Source organism: Pristiophorus japonicus, chromosome 5 (genome assembly GCF_044704955.1).
Source record: "Pristiophorus japonicus isolate sPriJap1 chromosome 5, sPriJap1.hap1, whole genome shotgun sequence".
Lineage (NCBI taxonomy): Eukaryota > Metazoa > Chordata > Chondrichthyes > Pristiophoridae > Pristiophorus > Pristiophorus japonicus.
Genome location: NC_091981.1, coordinates 214598631 through 214614451, shown reverse-complemented (window position 1 = coordinate 214614451; position 15821 = coordinate 214598631). Strand labels below are relative to the sequence as shown.

The window sequence follows — 15821 nt, the reverse complement described above, 5'->3', positions numbered from 1 at the left end:
TGACCAGCAATTTCTGGCATGGTTTCTGTGTCTTCCACTGTGAAGACCGAAGCAAAATAATTGTTTCTAAGGTCTCAGCCATTTCCACATTTCTCATTATTAAATTCCCCTTCTCATCTTCTAAGGGACCAACATTTACTTTAGTCACTCTTTTCCGTTTTATATATCTGTAAAAGCTTTTACTATCCGTTTTTATGTTTTGCGCAAGTTTACCTTCGTAATCTATCTTTCCTTTCTTTATTGCTTTCTTAGTCATTCTTTGCTTGCAGGAAACATTAAGACAGACTGCAAAAGCATCTATAGATATGTAAAGACAAACGTAGGTCCCCTGCAGTCAGAATCAGGGGAAGTCATAACAGAGAACAAAGAAATGGCAGACCAATTGAACAAGTACTTTGGTTCGGTATTCACTAAGGAGGACACAAACAACCTTCCGGATATAAAAGGGGTCAGAGGGTCTAGTAAGAAAAAGGAACTGAGGGAAATCCTTATTCGTCGGGAAATTGTGTTGGTGAAATTGATGGGATTGAAGGCAGATAAATCTCCAGGGCCTGATGGTCTACATTGCAGAGTACTTAAGGAGGTGGCCTTGGAAATAGCGGATGCATTGACAGTCATTTTCCAACATTCCATAGACTCTGGATCCGTTCCTATGGACTGGACGGTAGCCAATGTAACCCCACTTTTTAAAAAAAGGAGAGAGAAAACAGGGAATTATAGACTGGTCAGCCTGACATCAGTAGTGGGTAAAATGATGGAATCAATTATTAAGGATGTCATAGCAGCGCATTTGGAAAGAGGTGACATGATAGGTCCAAGTCAGCATGGATTTGTGAAAGGGAAATCATGCTTGACAAATCTTCTGGAATTTTTTAAGGATGTTTCCAGTAGAGTGGACAAGGGAGAACCAGTTGATGTGGTGTATTTGGACTTTCAGAAGGCTTTCGACAAGGTCCCACACAAGAGATTAATGTGCAAAGTTAAAGCACATGGGATTGGGGGTAGTGTGTTGACGTGGATTGAGAACTGGTTGTCAGACAGGAAGCAAAGAGTAGGAGTAAATGGGTACTTTTCAGTATGGCAGGCAGTGACTAGTGGGGTACCGCAAGGTTCTGTGCTGGGGCCCCAGTTGTTTACACTGTACATTAATGACTTAGACGAGGGGATTAAATGTAGTATCTCCAAATTTGCAGATGACACTAAGTTGGGTGGCAGTGTGAGCTGCGAGGAGGATGCTATGAGGCTGCAGAGTGACTTGGATAGGTTAAGTGAGTGGGCAAATGCATGGCAGATGAAGTATAATGTGGATAAATGTGAGGTTATCCACTTTGGTGGTAAAAACAGAGAGACAGACTATTATCTGAATGGTGACAGATTAGGAAAAGGGGAGGTGCAACGAGACCTGGCTGTCATGGTACATCAGTCATTGAAGGTTGGCATGCAGGTACAGCAGGCGGTTAAGAAAGCAAATGGCATGTTGGCCTTCATAGTGAGGGGATTTGAGTACAGGGGCAGGGAGGTGTTACTACAGTTGTACAGGGCCTTGGTGAGGCCACACCTGGAGTATTGTGTACAGTTTTGGTCTCCTAAATTGAGGAAGGACATTCTTGCTATTGAGGGCGTGCAGCGAAGGTTCACCAGACTGATTCCCGGGATGGCGGGACTGACATATCAAGAAAGACTGGATCAACTGGGCTTGTATTTACTGGAGTCCAGAAGAATGAGAGGGGACCTCATAGAAACGTTTAAAATTCTGATGAGTTTAGACAGGTTAGATGCAGGAAGAATGTTCCCAATGTTGGGGAAGTCCAGAACCAGGGGTCACAGTCTAAGGATAAGGGATAAGCGATAAGCCATTTAGGACCGAGATGAGGAGAAACTTCTTGACCCAGAGAGTGGTGAACCTGTGGAATTCTCTACCACAGAAAGTTGTTGAGGCCAATTCACTAAATATATTCAAAAAGGAGTTAGATGTAGTCCTTACTACTAGGGGGATCAAGGGGTATGGCGAGAAAGCAGGAATGGGGTACTGAAGTCGCATGTTCAGCCATGAACTCATTGAATGGCGGTGCAGGCTCGAAGGGCCGAATGGCCTACGCCTGCACCTATTTTCTATGTTTCTATGAAGGGCCAAAGGCTGGGCAGTTGAATATTTGAAAGTACAGTTGTAAGTAAGTAACTTGGGGAAGTTTTTTTTCCTCCAAGAGCTCAAACAGAAGGAAGTGGGTTGGAAGGTGGTAGTGAGGGTTACAAGAAACTGATAAAAGATGGCCATGCCAGTGATTGAGACCTGGGAGAAGACACAGCGGGAGATGGCAAGGTCGAGGGGTTGGTCATTAATATGGGCAGGAGAATTTATAGAGAGGGGGACATTTAGGCAGCACAGGTCAGCGAGATTACCTAACTTTAGCAGTCTTTCTTCACTGATTTTATTTCAACCTTCATTTTGAACTTGCTACGGCTAATGATCCAGCTAAAGGAAAATCAGAGTAAATACCTATTTCAGGACATTTATAATATGGGAAATGATGCGGGTCAACTATCTCAGGGAAATCAGAAGCCGGAAAACGCAGAGGAGGGAGAATTAAGGGATCTGAAAGTCCTGGGGGTGGAGGAAAAAAGAAAGAATCAGAGTCTTGTCGGTGGCAGATTGTGGCTCGAGAGGATGCAGGTTAGCATGTTGTGTCGGGGGGTGGGGGGGGGGGGGGATGGAAGCACTCACCCTCATTAAAACATTTAAGTTCACTCCTGGGAGTGGGTTAGGCACCTGCCCCCCGGTCCCACCTTGTTAAAACCAGAAATGGCAGGTTGAAGGTGGCTTGGGTTGCAGTTTGAGATTTGAAAATTTTAAAAATCCCACTCAACCTAAACCCACCCCTTTTTGGGGGTTAAAATTCCCCCTCAAGGTCAGTGACATCACTGATGTGGCTGAGTAGTGAGAGAAAACTCAATGGTTGAATACTTTAAAAAAAAAAAATCACCTAAACTTTTATATTCCTTTAATGTAAAGATTCCACATAATAACATTCCAACGAGCTTTTATCGCATAAAACTAAATTACAATCCCCTTTGGATGTAATCTCCTTATAATGTATTTGTAAATATACTTAATAAAAAATATTGCAAAAGCTTCAGGTCTAAGTTAATCGGGAGTTGAAACATGATTCAACTGCTACAAGATGTAAAACCCAGCAATTAAGCTTTATTTAAAGCGAAAATCGATGGCTTACCACCTTTCTTTGCAGAGCCTTGTAAATTAGTACTACTTCCTCCAGGAGAGCCAGTCTTTTTGCTGAGAAGACTGTTGAAGAAATTTGCCAAAACACCTTCGCTTGCAGCTCCTGGAAGTATAAAATACAAAGGGGATTATCTTCTAAATTGGAATTGTAAATTGCTAGTTTATTTTTTATAGCGTATTTTTAATTGAATAAAATTGTAAACAATAAGTTCATTTAGAGCACTTTATTATAGTAAGAATCACAAGTTTATACAGGTAGAGCGTCCGAAATCCGGAATCCTCGGGCCGAAGCCATTCTGGATTTTGGGTATTTCGGAACGTTTTTCCGACGTCCCGAATCCGGAAAAGCCTGGGCCAAGGTAAATGCACTGTGGTGGTCGGGGAAGAGAGGGTGTCGGCGATGGAGGGTCGGGGTCTTCGGCGGAGGGTCGACAGAGGGTCTGGGGTGGTGGCAGGTCCGGGTTTGGCAGCATCGGCAGCCAGGAAAAACCTGTGTTAATACCTGCAAAAAAGGCAAGTTAAAGTTTTTATTTTAAAATTCTTTTTCAGTGATTTAATAGGTAAGGGTTTTGTGAATTTTTATTTGGGGATTTTTTTTGTTGGTGTTTTCCCCTCTCCCTGGGCTCAACTCGCAGTGGTAATTAGTTTAGAAAAATGTCCGGACTTCAGAACATTTTCCGGATTCCAGATGATGCCTCCAAAGAATCAACACGATGTCCAGATTTCGGAACATTCTGAATTTTGGAACTCCCAGACGCTTAACCTATACTGACTCAGATTTGTACAGATTAGCCCACCGAAGTGTCAAGTTGACGGTTTGTTTCTTTGAATTAGGATTTTAACAGACAGTGATAAACTGAAGTTAAAAGTTATTCACTGTAAACAATTGTCCCATAGTTCTGTATAAACCCATGGTTCCATAAAATCATTTTGATAAATATATAATACAGTCGATCTCCCATGATAGAATCATAGAATAGTACAACACAGGAGGCCATTCGGCCCATCGAGTCTGTGCCCACTCTTTTTAAAAAAAAAGAGCAATCCAGTTAGTCCCACTCCCCAACTCATTCCCCATATCCCTGCAATTTTTTCTCCTTCAAGGATTTATCCAGTTCCCTTTTGAAGACAACTATTGAATCTCTATCCACCACCTTATCAGGCAGTGCATTCCAAATCTCAATCATTTGTTGTGTAAAAAAGTTTTTCCTCATGTCATGGTGTTGCTCACAAATAAAAATTCACTTCCTGTAATTGTTGCTGCTGCTGTCCTACTCTAATTCTTTGCCTGATTCTGTCAGTTTGTCTTCCAATTACACTCCATACATTTTCATCTCTATTTGTCTGACTCGTGCCCCTTCTCTGTTTGTGTGTCAGCGTGGCTCAGTTGGTAGCACCTTCGCCTCTTGAGTCAGAAGGTTGGGAGTTCAAGTCCCACTCTAGAGACTTGAGCACAAAAATCTATGCTAACACTCCAGTACAGTACTGAGGAAGTGCCATCTTTTGGATGAGATTTTAAACTGAGCCCCTTCTGCCCTCTCAGATGGACGTAAAAGATCTTATGGCACTATTTCAAAGAGCAGGGGAGTTATCACTGCTGTCCTGACCAATATTTATCCCTCAATCAACATCACTAGAACAGATTATCTGGTCATTATCACACTGTTGTTTGTGGGAGCTTGCTGTGCACAAATTGGTTGCTGCATTGCCTACATTACAACAGTGACTACACTTTAAAAGTATTTAATTGTCTGTAAAGCACTTTGGGACATCCAGTGGTCGTGAAAGGCGCAATATAAATGCAAGTCTTTCTTTCTTTATACAAGTCTTGCCTTTCTGCATGTGTTGTACTTTCCCTGTATGCCTCAAGAATTACTTAATTTGAATCACTTACTTCTCTTTATAAAGCCTGCATGTTGGAGGTGGGTGGAGCTTGGGGGCTGGGAGGGAGCAGGCTGTCTGAGACTGGCTGGGACATGTGCGAATGAGAGAAAATACCAGGTCCATGTAGCTCAGATGGTCTTCCCGTTGTGGCAAAAATGTTGATACTGGGAGTGGAGCCAATGAAGATGAAGAAAAAGCCGCTCAATATGGTATTTCCAGGAGACCAGGTGGGACAGTTTGCAGTCAGTGTAGAGTGTGAAGCAGCGCAAGGCCAAGGAATATAGCATGGAGGTGGGGAATTACACAAGTTCAAGGCGGCCACCGCCAACTTCATTAGGCAACAGGACAGACATAAATATGGCTTTATCAGTGTCACCCACTTCTCTAGAACTGCACTTCAAAAGTACTTAATTGGCTGTGAAATGCTTTGGGACATACTGAGGATGTGTAAGATGCTATAAATATGCAAGTGTTCTTTGTTCCTTTGTTGATTGCTGCTGCGCGTTGGTGAGTGTTAAATGCTTTAGAACTGCTAGATCTCGCAATTTCCTCCTTAGTTATTTCAGCATAGGATGTGTGTTACTCATTTTTACTTCATATTTGTCCAACTCATTTGGATCCCGGAAAAATGACATTTTGGATGAGGATTAGATAGATTCACAAGTATTGTATTTAAAAACAAGTAGTCGTGCATTCTGGGTGGTGAAAAAGATCAGAAGTGTTAAAAGGGTTTAAAGCACTCTTAAGTACCTTTCATATTGGGATCAATCTTTTTGTTTCCTGCTGGAATAGGTGTAACATTAACAACATTGGCACTTCCAGATCGGCTTGGCGTTCTTGGAGAACCTCCAGCAACTCTTGTTGAGGAATCCTGAGCAAAAATAAGAGAAGTAATCAAGATCTATAACAAACTACAGAAGTGAAAGAACCATGGCCTAGATGCTCCAATTTTACACTTTTGGATATGCAGCCTTTTAAAAGTTTCTCCCCTCTTCTGAAGATGTCGACTCCTTGGCAGTGTCAAGTTGCAGAAGCACCAGCTGCCCTGGGTGCCTCAAACCAGTAGGCATTTGCTTTGTTGTTGGTATGTTTCTTAACCATTGAGGGGGGCGGGGGATGAGAACTTTACAGCTGAGCCCAATCCAGGCGTCATTTGACATTCCCACGCACACTCACAGGAGACGCTGGATAGTGTTCAGGACTGGTAATACTGTTCAATTTTCCTCTCCCTAATTCAGGAGCACTACAACCAATTACAGCACCCTTACCGTTGACCTGGCTGAAATTAGCTGCCTCCGTACAGAATGGGAATCAAATCAGGGACATTCTTGGTCTGTACAGTTCAATCACTAACTGGATTAATTTACTGAGCCATCAGCAGAGCCGACTTTTAACAATTGGACAAAGCTCTTATTTAAATTCAAACCAGACAGGTTAAATTACAAAACAAGAATGACTTATTTATAACATTTGCCAAAATACCTTTACCAAAATATAAATGGCTGTTTGTACAGTCCCCAGTTCTTATTTTATTTCCTATTTTCAGTAGAGGGCACCAAACTTTCAATGAAGCTGTCATGCAAATACAAGGAAAAACATATTTTCTTTGTCTTCCTTAGCAACCAAGTTCAGTCATCAAAATTAAAACAGGCCTTATCTGGCGTACAATTTTGAACTGTATTTACAACTCAAAAGCAAAAAAAAAAAGACCCTACTAATGTACAATGTTTTGACCTTTATATCCGAAAGGGGTGCCTTCAGACAAAGAGCATTTGGCTAACTTCTGTTTGGAGAGAGCAGCGTCATTAATCACTTTCATACTTTGCATGCAAGTAAATTGTAATCTGGTGATGGTTGGAGGATGTAGGGTGGGGAAGAAAAGGTGTATTGATTACATGAGCGTCAGAAGATAAACAATAATGTATCTAATGCCAAGATGCATACTTACTAGTGGTCTTCCTGTTGAAAGGGGCGGCTGTTTTGCTAGGAAAGACTGCAAATTAAAACAATATACACATTATGATTAGGAATTCACAAATTGTGTTTCTCGAATCTCCAAAACAAGGTCAGAAATATTTTTGGAAGATGAAAAATGCAGGACAATTTTACGTCACTCAAATGTTTTCTCATGAATAAGCAAAGAAACAACTTCATGGACCATGACATTTACATTCATTGCCATAATTAAATATCTTGAAAATTAATTCGATACAATGGCCTAATCGGTCTACACCAGATTGCTCCACATGAGTCTCCTCCCACCCTATCAACAATTATTCTATTCCTTTCTCCCTCATGTGTTTATCTAGCTTCTCCTTAACATTCTACCCCATTTAGAATACTGAAATTTATTGTGGTTCTTTGACACTATGGCTAACCGCAACAGTAGTCGGGAGGAGAATATAGCAGGATTGTTTAAATAAGGATGTTTAAGTTGAATTGTGAGGTACTGTTTCAGGTGCCTTGAAGTCTGAGATATAGGGTGTGTTCATGTCTATTGGGATTTTCCAAACTGAATTTAAGTAATTAAAGTAATTGAGGTTATGTCAATTGTTTTATGAATATTTTCAAAATTTGATGGGAAGTTTTGCTTCCCCCCCCCCCCGCAAACCATTCTACTTTTTAAATACATTTTAATTGGAGATTTTTTTGTCATGAGTGCTTAATGTTTGTGGAATCTAAAGTAGCCAATTACTGCCACTAATTCACTAGAAAGCCAAGGTGCACATTTCCTATTCAGAAGGGACACGGTGCACCCATGGGAAGCACTATACCTGCTGAAAAAGATAAGCATTTTGAAAGCCAGACTATACAAGAATGTCACAACATGTCTACAACAGTTTTCATTTTAAGTACAGCTATGGGTTGAGATTTTGTTACTTCGATGTGTTGCACCACAGAATGTTAGGTTACAGATCTGAACACCATTCCTCATATGGCAGATTACTGATCTCACTTGTGCTATGAGGAGAGGCTCCAAGCACTTTGAGGGGAGGCACCTCAATGTTTTTGCCTATTTTTTTGTATTTATTATAGTTCTCATGTTAATTCATACCTTATAAATACATTCTTCCCCATTGTACCCGATGCTACACAAAAGATTCAACTTTTTACTGCAGTAAAAATCAAAATGCAGAAAGTGCAGTGTGATGTGTGACAAAAATTAAGCATGTTGTCTCTAATGTATAATTGGCTTCTTTCTTTTTGTGGTTAAAAGCTGGTTTACTCAGACAATACTTTGATATGATTGTCCCAGAATGTAGACATTATGACCTAGATTTTTCACTTGGATGTAACACCAGCAGAAATGCAGCAGAGTGGCACTCGAACAAATGAAATTAAAATTGTCAAATAGTTTTCTGCTATTTCAGCATTATCTGCCCATAGTTCTAAAACCAGCAGATTTATAAAATAATGAAACTAATTACACTGATTATATTACATGAGGGCTTGCAATCTAACCAGTGAGCTGAAATACAGCAATGTGCGTTTTCTGTTCAATTGCGAAGCTCGCTACAAATAAAGGGTTACTCTGGAACATAAGAAAACAGAACTCATCTAAAGGAGTGGTCTGAGATGCAGCATGAACTTGCTACATTGTATAACATGGCAGGTCTAGCAATTTTCCTAAGACAACCTGTGATGAATTGAGCTTTCTACAACATGACCCAATTTGGCAATCCTGTTTTGTTTCGCAAATGTCAGAAATATTTTTGGTAAGTACAAACTCAGTTACCTTCATCAGACAAGATGAGAAAGATGTTAGTCAGATGCCTGGTGGGCTGTGTAACCACTAATGCAGTTTGTCATTTTGTACTTTAAGCTGATAAATTAGTTCCAAGATATTATGATGGCACCCATTTATATGCCCATGAACATCTGCCCATTAATTATACAGCAGATCCTACCTGTGCTTATGTGCTGTAAAGGTTTTAGAACCACCCTAAAAACAAAATTATACTGACTGAGCCATTTAGGCCACTTTATCATTCTAGGGCCTTTTCATATCAGAGGCAACTATAATAACAATGAGACAGAGATTTTTGAACAATAAAGAACTAACCATAGACTTGGTGACCTTTCAACTCTAATGCCCGAGTTTAATTGCAGCCTAGAAATATTCCTCTCTGCTGACTAGAAAGATCCAACATGAAATGATTCTGCACAGTCTCAGCAAATTTGTCCCTCAATTGGCCAGTAGAAAATGTAAAGGTTAGACTGGTGCAGTAGTGCGGCTCTTCAGAGTTTATGGCTGAGGCACCTTGTTGGGACATTCTGGAAGGAGATTTATTCTTTATTTCCAACTTTGCTACATCTGATGTGGACACGGATATGCCCAAAATGGAAAGTATTCCATTCCCAGCACTGACACTCCTCTCGATGAGCACGGGAAGTTATTTAAATAAAGGTAAAGAAACTATAGTAATTGAAATATAATCATTAAGAAATATTAAATGTTTTACCTGCTGCTTCATAAGAAAGACTTGATCATCTTCTGATAAAATTTCCTTTTCATGTACAAACTGCAAGAAAAACAGATTGCCAAAGCTGCTGGCCTATAATACAACATAATGTATCTAGAAGAGATTACAACATGTCTTGGGAGTGGCAAGTACAATAATTCAATACCTGCAAGATGTTTTTATCTTTATAAAAGTTATTATATTTTTCTCTCTTCAGCTTCACGATTTTGTATGACATTATACAGTTGTACCTCTCCAGTCTGGCACCCTTGGGACCAGAGAATTTTCCGGACCACGTGAGGTCACGCCACATTGGCGTTGTCAGCAGTACCCTAGACTTACCGGGTACTACTGACAACGACCTGGCAGCGTTCTGCACATACGCTGTACAGAAGCCTAGTGCACAGCATTTCTCAGGCCCAGCTTCGGCACCTCAGTCAGCCGCCATGCTCCTCGCTCCCTCTCCACGCCGACCCAACCAAGGAGGGAACACCAGAGGCATTGGGGAGAAGAGGAGCAGCCAGCCCCAGAACATAGCGCAGGTCGCGAGCCCCCGCCGGGATTGAGGCCGGACCAGAGTGTCCCGGACTGGAGAGGTACAACCTGTATAAAAGTCAGGTATGATCATTTGGAAATGGAATTGCAAAAGCCTACAGTGAAAAGCTATCACTTTAATGGATGGACAAAGCAGTTGATAAAGAACTGCTCCAGTGCAATCTTTTGCAATGTGGAATTAGAGCTTTAAATCATTAAATATCTGGCATGTAATTAGTAATGCAGTATTACTGTGAAGCAGTATCAGACAGATTTGCGATTTAACTTGAATGACAATATACTTTTGAGATATATGCACACAAAATTGTAAGAATGAGCCATAAGAAGGTTTTCTAATTATCCAGATTCTTAGTACTGTTAATAGATATCTGGCTAAGCTATAATTGGTATAGAATCCCAACGTTGTCAGCATGGCTTGGTGTAGATAATGTAATCTGGAAAAAAAGTTACCTTTCTTACTGGAGGCTTCATAATGCCATCTTCAAATTTGTCATCAGCTTTTAAAGACTGGAAATTTTCATGCAAAATTCCTATTTTCTTTTCATTGTCCCATCCTGCTGGACTATAGGAAAATATATTTGAGTTCAAAAAACAGCAAAGCATTAAAAAGACCCAAATCCCAAAACACATCTAGCAGAAAATGTTTACAGCACATCTGTTAATAAAGACCAACAGTATCAATTGCAAACTAGTCCTTTAATTTTTTCTTCTACGAAAATTATGTTAATTTGACATTGATTTGGTTTAGCAACATAATTATATCTCCCCCACCAAGTTGAGAGAGACAATGCAAGTTAATAATATTCATAGTGAAATTAAAAACTATTAAGCAGATGCAATGCAATTGAGTAATGCCAGGAAAACTAATGCCAATCAACAATATCACAATTGGATGGCCGGATCATCCACGTAAATCATGTTATCTTTGAGTTAAGAGAATTCAAAAAAGCATTAATTTGGCTTAAAAATAGATCACTATACCATTTGGTACATTAGTAGGGTTTGAATGAAAAAGTTTGTAATTCATTTGCCCAATGGCATTCCACATGGACTTTTTGCTCTCATTTTCATATGAATTTACAGATTTTTCCTGATTTCTTTAATAGGAAGCCATTAATATATCCAAAATAATGTGCATCTATTTTTAAGCATTATGCATCTATTTATTATGAGTTCCTCAACACTGCTCTTAAGATTTCAATTTATGTTGCAAAATCAACAATTATTTTTGATGGATTATAAACAAAGGAACTATCCTGATGTGATTGGCAGAACCACTATTTAGTGTTAGAATTCAATTCCAAGCAAAACCATGTAAAAAAAAAAATAACAGATCTGGGGTGATCTAGAAGCTAAAGCAGTACTGATAAAACTACCAGTTCTAATCCCAAAGTAAAGTGATATTTCAGATTCTCTTTTCCCCAATAAGGAAAATGTTTTGTCAAATCGAGACAGGGAAAACTTATACCTTCTCATAACATTCAAATGGAGCTGTCCATCCATCAGATCAAATGAGAACTACAGGATGATACGTGAAACAAACAATGGCGAGGGATGAAAATGTATATAATTAAAAAACAAAACACCGTGATATACTTTTTAAAAAGCTCCTTTTCTCTAACTTTGAACAGTTACCGCTGCACTCACGCTCCTTGATTTGCAAGCCAGAGCAGGTTTCCTAGCAGTCAGCACGATGCAAGTCACAGCATCCACGCTGGAGAGACTTCTCATTTTACAGCATCATACACTAAAATTTTAACATTTTACAAAAAGTACTGAACGACAGCATGTAAAGACTACATGAGATAATGGGGGGGGGGGGTCATAATCACATTTTGCTTTTAATTTGTTTAGGGCAGAATTAAACAGGATAGCTCATTTTAATTACTACTTGAGCTAAAGAGGATACAAGATTTTTTTTAAACCTAGAATTGAGTAAAAAAAAAATCCAGTTCCAAACAAATGTAATGCTATGATTTTTATTCCTAACAGTCACAATTTATTAGATGTACTGTAATTCAAAATCAAAACTTCAAACTTACATAAATACTGCATCTTTTTCCACAACTAGTACTGGTGAATGGAAAGGAAATCCATATAATTTATGGACAAGGTATTTATACATTAAATCAATATTTTTATTTTCCTTTATTGAAGTATAAATAAGTGCTGCGCCATCTAAAACATCTGTATTAAGGAAAAATATAACAAATACATACAACAGCTCTGATTTAACAAATCACTATATATGGTAGGCACAAATCACTAAGTAGGAAAACAGTTGAGTGTTACAAGTATCTATCGGGTACAACAGGCAGCTCCTAATACAGCACATCAGAGATTGGGGTAGGTGTCAAGGGAAACACCTTCCAGTGGTTGGAATATCGAAAAAAAAAAGGTTGGAGTCTGGAACTGGGGGCATAGTCTCAGGGTAAGGGGTCGGCCTTTTAAGACTAAGATGAAGAGAAGGAATTTCTCAGGGATCGGTGCTGGGACCACAACAGTTTACAATATACATAGATGACCTGGAAGAGGGGACAGAGTGTTGTGTAACAAAATTTGCAGATGACACAAAGATTAGTGGGAAAGCGGGTTGTGTAGAGGACACAGAGAGGCTGCAAAGAGATTTAGATAGGTTAAGCGAATGGGCTAAGGTTTGCCAGATGGAATACAATGTCGGAAAGTGTGAGGTCATCCGCCTTGGAAAAAAAAACAGTAAAAGGGATTATTATTTGAACGGGGAGAAATTACAACATGCTGCGGTGCAGAGGGACCTGGGGGTCCTTGTGCATGAATCCCAAAAAGTTAGTTTGCAGGTGCAGCAGGTAATCAGGAAGGCGAATGGAATGTTGGCCTTCATTGCGAGAGGGAAGGAGTACAAAAGCAGGGAGGTCCTGCTGCAACTGTACAGGGTATTGGTGAGGCCGCACCTGGAGTACTGCGTGCAGTTTTGGTCACCTTACTTAAGGAAGGATATACTAGCTTTGGAGGGGGTACAGAGACGATTCACTAGGCTGATTCCGGAGATGAGGGGGTTACCTTATGATGATAGATTGAGTAGATTGGGTCTTTACTCATTGGAGTTCAGAAGGATGAGGGGTGATCTTATTGAAACATTTAAAATAATGAAAGGGATAGACAAGATAGAGGCAGAGAGGTTGTTTCCACTGGTCGGGGAGACTAGAACTAGGGGGCACAGCCTCAAAATACGGGGAAGCCAATTTAAAACCGAGTTGAGAAGGAATTTATTCTCCCAGAGGGTTGTGAATCTGTGGAATTCTCTGCCCAAGGAAGCAGTTGAGGCTAGCTCATTGAATGTATTTAAATCACAGATAGATAGATTTTTAACCAATAAGGGAATTAAGGGTTACGGGGAGCGGGCGGGTAAGTGGAGCTGAGTCCACGGCCAGATCAGCTATGATCTTGTTGAATGGCGGAGCAGGCTCGAGGGGCTAGATGGCCTACTCCTGTTCCTAATTCTTATGTTCTTATGTTCATTCAGAGGGTTGTGAATCTTTGGAATTCTCTGCCCCAAAGGGTTGTCAATGCTCAATCGCTGAGTATGTTCAAGGCTGAGATAGATAGATTTGAGGAATCAAGGGATATAGGGATAGGGCTGGAAAGTATTGATCGTATTGAATAGCAGAGCAGGCACAAGGTGCTATATGGACTACTTCTGCTCCTAATTATTGTGTTCAAATGTTATTAAGTTCTTATGGTTGTCGTTCTTGGAGCTCAATTATTGCAGCCCTAGCATATTGTTGCAGGAGTTGCTCAGGGCAATCTTCAATCTTTAGTTGATCCATCATAAGTTCAGGGCTGGGGCTTTTTACTGATGATTCTAAAAAAGTGTTTAGCGTCACTCAAGACAGATAATTAACCAGCTCATGCCAGTCTACAGCAGAATTGGACTACATGCAAACTTGGGATAGCAAGTGGGAACACTCACTGCAGCAACTCATTAAGTTTACATCAACAAACTCCCTCTGCCCTGTGACCTCGATGACCAAGGACACGAGTAGCAAAATCATAATCTCCAAGTCACGTACCATCTTGACTTGAGCACTCCTTCATTGTTGATGGATTACAATCATGGAATTCTTGACCTAAGCACCAACATCAATCACTTCTCTTTGTTTGAAATTACAGAAATGTAGCTTGCTCAACTACATTTTACGATCTTTATAAATAAGATAGCTTTAAAATGTTAAACAGCCTAAGATTTTTCATTCAGTATTTTTATGGAGAAGCATCCAGTAAATTGTAAGGTTATACAGCTTGATAATTTTTTCATTCTTTTCATTGCATACTATCATCTTTAGTATAATTTGTACATTTTTTTGCCCCAGAAGACATTTTCTGTTATGTATCTGTAAAGCATGCACTCCCATGTTCCGCCACCAGGGAGCTCATCCCCTAAAGTCCCAAGGGATCCCAGCATCCATTGGGAGCACTGTATATAAGCCGGCCCCTAAGGCCTGTTCCTCACTCTGGACTGTCTTATTAAAGACTGAGGTCACTGTTACTTTAACCTCCCTGTGTGCAGTCTCATCTGTGTTTGGAACACAATAACTGGTGACGAGAATACGAATCCAACGCAAAGATGCAGCAAACCGTGGGCATCCTGGAGAAGTTCTCGGAGGGTGAGGACTGGGAAGCCTATGTCGAATGGCTAGACCAGTACTTTGTAGCCAACGAGCTGGACGGAGAAGGAAGTGCTACAAAAAGGAGTGGGTCCTCCTCACAGTCTGCGGGGCACCGACCTACAGCCTCATGAAGAATCTTCTGGCTCCGGTGAAACCCACAGATAAGTCATATGAGGAGCTGCGTACACTGGATCGGGAGCATCTTAACCCGAGGGAGAGCGTGCTGATGGCGAGGTATCGGTTCTACACGTGACAGTGATCTGAAGGTCAGGAAGTGGCGAGCTACATCGCCGAGCTAAGGCGACTTGCGGGACAATGCGAGTTTGATGGCTACCTGGAGCAAATGCTCAGACTTTTTTGTACTGGGCATTGGCAACGAGACCATCCTACAAAAACTTTTGACTGTAGACACCGACTCTCTAAGGCCATTGCGATAGCACAGGCGTTCATGTCCACCAGTGATAACACCAAACAAATCTCTCAGCACACAAGTGCTAGCAATGTTCATAAATTAACTGGAACTGTGTTTGTGAGCAGAAATGTACAGGGCAGAATCCACGAGTCTGCAACTTCCAGCAGGCCTCAGGTGACCCAGAGGCAATTCACACCTTGTTGGCGTTGTGGAGGCTTCCATTCAGCCTAATCATGCCGCTTCAAAGGGTATGTTTGCAAGAGCTGTGGAACAATGTGGCACCTCCAACGAGCTTGCAAATGAGCTGCAAGCTCTGCAAAACCTGCTAACCACCACGTGGCAGAGGAAGATCGGTCCATGGTAGATCAAAGCAATTTCGAGCCTCAGAGGAGGCAGATGCTGAAGTATACGGGTGCACACATTTGACGAAATGTCCACCTATAATGCTAAACGTAAAATTAAATGGCTTACCCGTAGCCATGGAACTGGACACTGGCGCTAGCCAATCCATCATGAGTAAAAAGATGTTTGAGAGACTGTGTTGCAATAAGGCATTCAGACCAGCCCTGAGCCCCATCCACACAAAACTGAGAACGTACACCAAAGAGCTTATCACTGTCCTG

The 15821-nt window shown here is 40.8% G+C and overlaps 1 protein-coding gene across 3 annotated transcripts in view; it reads right to left on the bottom strand.

Moving 5' to 3' along the window:
* The window catches only part of dync1li1 (dynein, cytoplasmic 1, light intermediate chain 1), an 87124-nt gene that overhangs the window by 32562 nt on the left and 38741 nt on the right, over positions 1 to 15821 (bottom strand). For 2 of the 3 annotated variants that reach the window (XM_070881293.1, XM_070881295.1), the window contains exons 7-12: positions 12183 to 12318; positions 10591 to 10702; positions 9586 to 9645; positions 7071 to 7115; positions 5873 to 5993; positions 3231 to 3341 (exon numbers count right to left, since the gene is read on the bottom strand). In XM_070881293.1, coding sequence (XP_070737394.1) covers positions 3231 to 3341; positions 5873 to 5993; positions 7071 to 7115; positions 9586 to 9645; positions 10591 to 10702; positions 12183 to 12318 — 585 coding nt within the window. The remainder of the gene's footprint in view (positions 1 to 3230; positions 3342 to 5872; positions 5994 to 7070; positions 7116 to 9585; positions 9646 to 10590; positions 10703 to 12182; positions 12319 to 15821) is intronic. The other variant, XM_070881294.1, reaches the window with a different exon arrangement.